The sequence below is a fragment of the Pterocles gutturalis genome, unplaced genomic scaffold (genome assembly GCF_000699245.1).
Source record: "Pterocles gutturalis isolate BGI_N339 unplaced genomic scaffold, ASM69924v1 scaffold33824, whole genome shotgun sequence".
In the NCBI taxonomy this organism is placed as follows: Eukaryota; Metazoa; Chordata; class Aves; order Pterocliformes; family Pteroclidae; genus Pterocles; species Pterocles gutturalis.
This window is the reverse complement of record NW_010129263.1, coordinates 3,220-11,130: the sequence shown is the minus strand read 5'-3', so window position 1 is coordinate 11,130 and position 7,911 is coordinate 3,220. Positions and strand designations below refer to the sequence as shown.

The window sequence follows — 7,911 nt, the reverse complement described above, 5'->3', positions numbered from 1 at the left end:
CGTTCCCCACAGGGGCCGGTACCGACCCGGGGGCTCGGGTTTCCTTCTGGGCTGCGGGGTTTGCGTGGCGGAGAGGCGCCGGTGTGGGGAGGAAGGAGCCGTTGGCCTGTCATCGCCCTCCGCTTGCCCGTGAGGGCACCGGGAGGGGGTGGCCGGCGTCGCCCGGGGCCTTTCCCGGGGCTTGTTCTGCGGGGTTAGGAAAAGCTGCGTGTTCGGGACTTTTTTTTAATTATTATTTAAAAAATGGGTCAAAACCTAGAGCCTTAAAAATGATGTCCAAGCAGGTAATAAATAAACAGGAGACAACACAGTCTGATGTTGCAAATTATTCTATGTGGCATGTTACTTTGATCCCTGCACTCGGGTCACAGCTGCATTGTGCAAAATTAACGCCTCACGTACAGTGTCAGGGTGTCTTCACAATGAATGTCCGATCTTTCTGTAGCAGAGCAGTGCTTTCATGCACAGCCAAGCTGTTGTCTCCTTTTTGGCCAAAACACACTTAAATTTCTGCCTTTACCTTCCAGCCCGTGAAGACCAAGCCGGCCGAGGAGGGCGATGCTCCTCCGGCCAAGAGAGCCCCCATCTTCTATGGCAGCTTGGAAGAGAAGGAAAGGGAGCGTCTGGCAAAGGGAGAGTCGGGGCTGCTGGGAAAAGAGGGGATGAAGGCTGCGATGGAGGCTGGCAACATCAACATAAGCAGCGGTGAGAATGTTTAACCACCTTTTTTTTGCCCTCTCGCTTGGGAATGTGACACTTTCAAAAGTCTCTGATCAACTTGGAGTGTGATTTAACGTGAAAAACGTGAGGCTGTTACCCAGAGTGTTGGCTCTTCATTTGGATCGTCCTCCTTGAGAGGGATCTCTCATCTGATTGTTGTTTTCAATCTGATGGTTTTGTTTTTTTGTTCAGGGGAGGTCTTTGATCTCGAAGACCACATGAGCGAGCGGCAGGCGGAAGTGCTGGCTGAGTTTGAGCGCAGGAAGAGAGCCCGGCAGATCAACGTGTCCACTGACGACTCTGAAGTGAAAGCCTGTTTGCGAGCGCTCGGGGAGCCCATCACGCTCTTTGGAGAAGGTCCTGCGGAAAGGAGGGAGAGGTGCTGTGTCTGCCCTGGGTGTTGCAAACAGCGAACACTCAGTTTATCAAATTCTCGACATTTTTCACGTAGTTGGGGTGCATTATAATGCTGAGGAAGAGAGAATGGCAGACAGGGATTATTTGTCAGGTTGGCTGAGAATTCACTGAGTGAATATGACATCATGTGTTTCTTTCCAGATTAAGAAATATCCTTTCGGTGGTTGGCACAGATGCATTAAAAAAGACCAGGAAAGATGACGACAGGTCTAAAAAATCCAAAGAAGAGGTAATGGTCTCTTGTTCTCTCAGTGCTGATGGAGAAAGGTTTGAGATACCTTTCTTTGACAGTCTCCTCTATGTCCAGGACTCTTGGTTTTGGTCAGTCTGTGGATTCTCACGTCATCCCTTCGTGCTGCTTCTGTGTTGCTCATTTTAGCAAAACTGCCAATGTCTTAACTAAATCAGGAGCATTAAGTCTGGCTTGTACTTGCAGGCCAAATGCCATGCAGGAGATGAGATGTCTGGACTGTTACTCAGTATAGCAAGTCCTTTTTTGGTGTTTGTCTTCATACCCGGGAGGGAAAAAACTCTCTTCCTGCTACGGCATCTATATCTGCCTTTGATTCTTCTTTCTGCTTCTCCTTTCTCTTTTTTGAGTTCATTTTTTCCTTATTTTTTGTGGTTGCTGTAAGAAATAATGACAATTTCTGCAGCTCTAGGATTTCTTTAGCTGTACACCATTAAGTAAAAAATTAAAAATGAGTTAGTGCTCAGTTGGAATATTCTTGAGTGAAATGGCAGCATGTCAGGATCTGATCTGTAGGGCAGAGAGTTTGACTTGTGTCTCTTAATCTCTTTTTCTAGGGCTTATAGTTATGCAAAATGCCCTTAAAAAGAGGCCTGAACACAGCAAGATTCAAGAGCAGATGCTGTGGTGGCACTTATGTCCTAAGAGGAGGTCACCAAAGGTGACTGAATGGTAGGGCAGCACCACGTTAGCTTTTTTTTGTTTTCTTTTTCTTACAGTATCAGCAAACCTGGTACCACGAAGGACCGCGCAGTCTGAAAACAGCGAGACTGTGGCTTGCGAACTACTCGCTCCCCAGGTGAGAGCAAACAGCACAAATTAAGGGAAGAGATGCAGCTTTTTGTGCAATCCAGCTGCTCATCCCACTGCGGGTAGTGCAGGAAATCTGAGATCAAGGGAATGGGGAACACTGGTGGAAAAGTCCAGTGAGCTTACAGCTTGAGTTCTCAGTGACTGATGTTAGCCCAGTTGGGGGAAGAAGAGGGAAAGGTCTGTTTCCAGCAGCCCGGTGGGGAAAATGTAGGGGCTTGTTACTCCACCTTTCCTCTTCACAGGGCAGCAAAGCGGCTAGAAGAAGCCCGGCTACTGAAAGAGATTCCAGAGGCAACCAGGACATCGCAGAGACAGGAGCTACACAAATCCCTGCGAGTAGGTTTGCCATCTCCTCAGGTGCTGGTTTTCCAAATTTTTGCTGATCCTCCAAAGAGAGCAGAAGGAGATGAGCAGCCCGGAGGTGCTCTCCGGATGCATGTAGTTTCCTGCACTGTGCTCTGTTTTTTTTTCTTTCCCTGGGGTATGCATAGAGCGTGTCCTAACGCTTCCTTCACTGATTCAGAGAGATGTACTGGAGTTGTCCCTTTGTGTGGCAGAGGGATGAAGGGACACCCCTGCATTGCCTCACTGAAGTTGAAGGAATTTATTCCTGGCTTTGTCACAGGTTTAACTGTCTGGGAAGGGACCGCTAACTTTCCTCTTCCTGTACAATGGTGCATAAATCCAAGGGAAATAACAACCAACGCAGTAATGCAGAACATGTTTTAGGTGACTCTGAGATGCCCTTTCTGAGCCTGTTAAGTCAGATTCCCAGCTTAACCGAACGGAGAGGCTCAAGCACACCGTGTGCTGCCACTCTAATCCTGTTTACACCCAGAGGCATTAGCTGCCGGAGGATTTGCTTTTCCCCTGAGCACACCGCACTGCCTGCCCTAGTCTGTCTGGCTGCATTCATTGGGTGAGTCGTAGAAAGAGGCCAAAACTGCAGTGAGTTGTCCATCAAAACTGTAGTTGCAAAGCCAGCCCGCAGGGTTATTGGTGTGAGTACCGTGGGTGGCACACAGAGCTGCGCTGTGCCCCAGGGCCGTGCTAGCCTACCTCGGCCAGTCTGGCTCTGTGGCCCTCATGCTTGGAGCTGGAGTGGTTCTGAGGCAGCTCCTCCCTTTGAAAGTGACTTTCCAAAGTAGTCTTCCTCTTCCTGCATACATTTGCCTCCTTCACCTCAATCTCTGGCTGGGGCTTTCTCTACTCATTTATTGTTTCCTTTGTATTTGGTTACAGTCCTTGAATAACTTCTGCAGTCAGATTGGAGACGATCGCCCGCTGTCCTACTGCCACTTCAGCCCCAATTCCAAACTCCTCGCTACTGCCTGCTGGTAAGCTGTGTTTTACAGCACTTGCTTTAGGGGCAGGGAGAGCACAGCAGGAGTGAGAGGGATGTTGTTGGAGGCTTGTGAATCATGAGGTGGGTGCTGGGCTCTGCTCAAGAGGGACAAGTGATGGGACAAGAGGAAACGGCCTCAAGTTGCACCAGGGGAGGTTTAGGCTGGATATTAGAAAAAAATTCTTCATGGAAAGAGTTTGGAACAGGCTGCCCAGGGAGGTGGTGGAGTCACCATCCCTGGAGGGGGTCAAGAAACGTGTAGATGTGGTGCTTCGGGACATGGGTTAGTGGGTTGGGTGGTGTTGGGTTGATGGTTGGACTTGATGATCCTTGAGGTCTTTTCCAACCTCAATGATTCTGTGATTCTATGAGAGTTCAGAAATGTTTTTTCTTCCTACTCTGAACTCTCTCTTCACTTTGTTTTGGAGCTTAGCAGAGATTTCTGTCCGAGTCCACTAGTTGCCCAAAGCGTACTGGTGTTTTAGCCATTGCAGAACCCCCCGGGGTGGTTTTGCAGCTCTGTGTTTGATTTGTTCTCTGATGTTCCCATCTACGCTGACCTCTATTTCTTGTCTTCAACAGGAGCGGATTGTGCAAGCTCTGGTCTGTGCCTGACTGCAACCTCGTTCACACCTTACGAGGTAGAGAGCGACTTTCACTGAGACTCTTTCTTCGTTCTTTTGTTCTTCTCTGGGTTGTGTTCCCACATCTGTATTTGTCACTGAAAATTAGGTGTTCTCTTGGCAGGTTTTATTCTAATGAGAGCATCAGTCAGGCTCATGGAGCATGGGCACGTGTCAGATAATCAAGAGGCAGTCCCAGCCTTTCTCTTAGGGCTAAGACCCGAATTTGCTGTTTCTCTGTTCCTGAACAGTGTTTTGTTTTGTTTCAAAACTTCCTTTGAGTTATTTTGAGACAAATATCAGCATTCTTGGCCAGGTCACTTAACAGCAGTGAGGTTCTTTGAACAGTGGTTACAACTTTGTCTAAATATGAATGCGGGGACAAATGCCTTGATTCATGTGTTGAATTTTCACCACATTTTAAGGATTACAAACCTTGGCATTTGATACTCTTGAGTGGGTGCTACTGGAAGTGCAGTGCAGCTGTTGGCAGGACAGATGGTACAATGCAACTTCCCCCAACACGGGAGGACGCAGTGAAAATGTTCAGTGATACTTGACTCATTAGTACCAAAGAAATGCTGCTTTTCTGAAGAACAGGCCAAGATCACACGGCAGATTATGAATTTTGATTTTCCTTTCTCTTAAGGACATAACACCAACGTAGGAGCAATAGTCTTCCATCCCAAATCCACTGTCTCCCTAGACAAGAAGGACGTGAACCTGGCCTCGTGTGCGGCTGACGGGTCTGTCAAACTCTGGAGCCTTGAAAGGTCAGAACGACACCAGACATGCACAGCTGCAGAGTTTTTGGTTTGGGGTTTATTTTGTGTTACTAAACACGAGACATTTACCATCCTCCTGCAAATACAACCTTTTCTTGTAGTTATACCAGTGCAATTCCTGGCCTCAGTATGTGCCACCTTCTTCATCAGGAAAGAGCTCACCCTGCTTAGGGGAATCACGGTGAGGGGAAATCGTCTGAAAAGAATTGAGTCAGAGTTGATGCTGGGCATCGGTGAACTGCTGTGGGTGACGGATGGAAGATGTAGAGATTGTTTCATTGTAACTGTTCATTTAGGAGAAAATTTTCCCTCTTGGACATTAAGAAATAAACTTTGGAGTTGTTGGAAAGCACGAGTGTTCAGAGCAGGACTAACCAAATACATGACCATGCGCAGAAGCTGCATCCTGTACTGAACACGAGGGGCTCTGTCGTTGCACCGTGTCGTGCTGGAAGGTGCGCAGCATCTGTCTCGAGCCTGTGAAGGAGAGAATGGTGTTGATACCGAGCCCTCGCTCTTTCAAAGCTCAAAAATCCTCAGTTATTTATCCTTCACTGAAAGTCACGGTTTCTAATTGCAGCAGCGTAGCTGTGCAAAGGGACAGGTTGTTTATTAGTCTCATGTGACCACATCTCTTTAGTTAACCTGTCAGAAAGAGACTCTTAAGTGCTGCTCAGGTCTTCTGCTGAAGGCGACTGATCTGTAATTCTGGGAGAATAGTCACTCTATCCTGCCTGCCTGCGATTCTTCAGGATAGCAGGAGTTCTGTGGTTCAGGATGTGTTCTGTGTAGTCACAGTAAAGCTCCCTGCCATGCAGGTAGTCTGTGTTTTTGTTTCTGCACTTTCAAAGTGCTAATGACAAGAGCCTTGTTAATTTTCAGAAATAATAATAATTATCCCAGGAGAACTTTTTGACCAACATGAGTGTGGATAAAAGGGTTTCACTTAGAGCTTTAGCTGTGTGAGGAAAAGGCAGAATTTGGAGTCACTAGTTAGAATTCTGATGTTCCTGTCTGGCTTGCATTTAATCATCAGATCTTTTGCTTTGATCGTAACATCTGTGAAGGCCTGGCTAGAGCCCACCACCTCTGACCAGTGTTGGATGATTTTTGTTTCTGTTTTTCAGTGATGAACCGGTGGCAGATATTGAAGGACACAGCATGAGAGTGGCACGTGTGATGTGGCACCCGTCTGGGAGGTTCCTGGGTACTACCTGGTACGGAGACGGGGTTATTTGCTCTAAGATGTGACCATCAGGTGTCCTGCCGGCAGCCCAGTGGCCACCGTGGCCTGCCTGCAGAGGAGCGCAGCGTGGGTGAGGGTTGGCCGTTCTCACCACAGCTGGGCTGTTGCAGTGCAAGTAACAGCACATCATGGGGATTCCTTTCTCTGCCCTTCACTTGAGACCCTCTTGGTCTCCAGACAGAAATAAAATGCCCCCAGAGTGGGTGAAATATCCCGTTATCTCCTCGGAGAGACATTAGTTGGACAAACGTTTTGTTTTTACAGCTATGATCACTCGTGGCGTTTGTGGGACTTGGAAGCTCAGGAGGAGATTCTCCATCAGGAGGGGCACAGCAAGGGCGTCTATGACATCGCCTTTCACACCGACGGGTCTCTCGCTGGGACCGGGTGAGTTGGCTTTGCGTCAGGACTGGATGTGAAATATTCTCAAGGTTTTGGAGCTGACTGATGCCAGGTGCCCAGCGATTTCTGCTGGTGAGGCCGAGCGTCCTCCGGCAGTTGCTGAAGTCTCTGGTGGTAATGCTCAGGTTCTCCCTTCCCAGGGGCCTGGATGCTTTTGGCCGGGTGTGGGACTTGCGCACAGGACGCTGCATCATGTTTCTAGAAGGCCACCTGAAGGAGATCTATGGGGTTAACTTCTCCCCAAATGGGTAAGAAAAGAACTTGTGTGGTTTATGTGGGAGTTCCAAGTACCAAGCCCGTCTCCCAACGATGTGTTCTTCCTCTGCCCAGATACCACGTTGCAACTGGCAGCGGTGACAATACTTGCAAGGTGTGGGACCTCCGCCAGAGGAAGTGCATCTACACCATTCCTGCCCACCAGAACCTGGTGACCGGAGTGAAATTTGAACGTAAGTACCTCCTGATTGCTGTTCCTTATCCCTGCTGCTCCCGAGCTGAGGTGGGAGGGGATGGGGCAACTCAAAAACCCATCTTTGGGTCAAGAAGGCCTGGCTACAGCAGAGAAGATTTGTCACATTTTTATTTGCAAATCTCACTTCTCCCTTTTTCTCCTCCTCTATTACAGCCAATCATGGTAACTTCCTGCTCACGGGCGCGTACGACAACACCGCAAAGATCTGGACTCACCCCGGCTGGTCCCCGTTGAAAACGCTGGCCGGTCACGAGGGGAAGGTGATGGGACTGGACATCTCCCTGGACGGGCAGCTGATAGCGACCTGCTCCTACGACAGAACCTTCAAGCTGTGGACAGCAGAGTAGCTCAGAGGTGCTGCTGAGGAACTGGGATGGAGATGTTAATGGCTTTCAGCTAAGACTTGCTTTTTTATATTAAAGAAAAAAAAGGAATTATTGCAGCGTGTTAACAGCAGCTGTCGTCACTGGCTGCTCTCGGGTTGAGGTGGTTTGGAAGCCCCTGTGTTTGCCGGGGCTTGGCTGGAGCCGTACCTCGCGTGATGTTTGTCCACTTTGTAGGATTTTGTTGTTATACTGCAGATACTGCTTTCTGCTGTAATTTAGAGGTGATCTATCTGCTTCTACCCTCCCAAGTTAGGCTCCCCGTTTTCTCCAGTCTGTTTGGAACATTTGTAGGCAGCCGCACAGCACCTCGGGCACAGCCTGGTGGTCAGCCTCTGCCAACACCCTTCTTACCTTCCATTTCCAGGAGCATTTGTCAGGAGTCTGTGGCTTTGAACTTGATTTGCGTTTAAAGAAAAACTAGTTAGAGGAATGTGGGACCCTGGTTCCCCAAA

At 48.7% G+C, this 7,911-nt stretch overlaps 1 protein-coding gene across 1 annotated transcript; it reads left to right on the top strand.

The window, feature by feature from the left end:
• Positions 1-527: 527 nt before the first annotated feature.
• PRPF4 (pre-mRNA processing factor 4) lies at positions 528-7,503 on the top strand (the record flags this gene model as incomplete). The annotated part of the gene is made up of 13 exons (XM_010079893.1): positions 528-705; positions 913-1,099; positions 1,279-1,366; positions 2,107-2,186; positions 2,443-2,536; positions 3,443-3,537; positions 4,128-4,186; positions 4,818-4,941; positions 6,081-6,170; positions 6,464-6,586; positions 6,742-6,849; positions 6,932-7,050; positions 7,227-7,503. Coding segments are annotated over 13 exons (1,539 nt in total), but the record flags the coding sequence as incomplete, so codon positions are not given.
• Between the last annotated feature and the right edge of the window lie 408 nt (positions 7,504-7,911).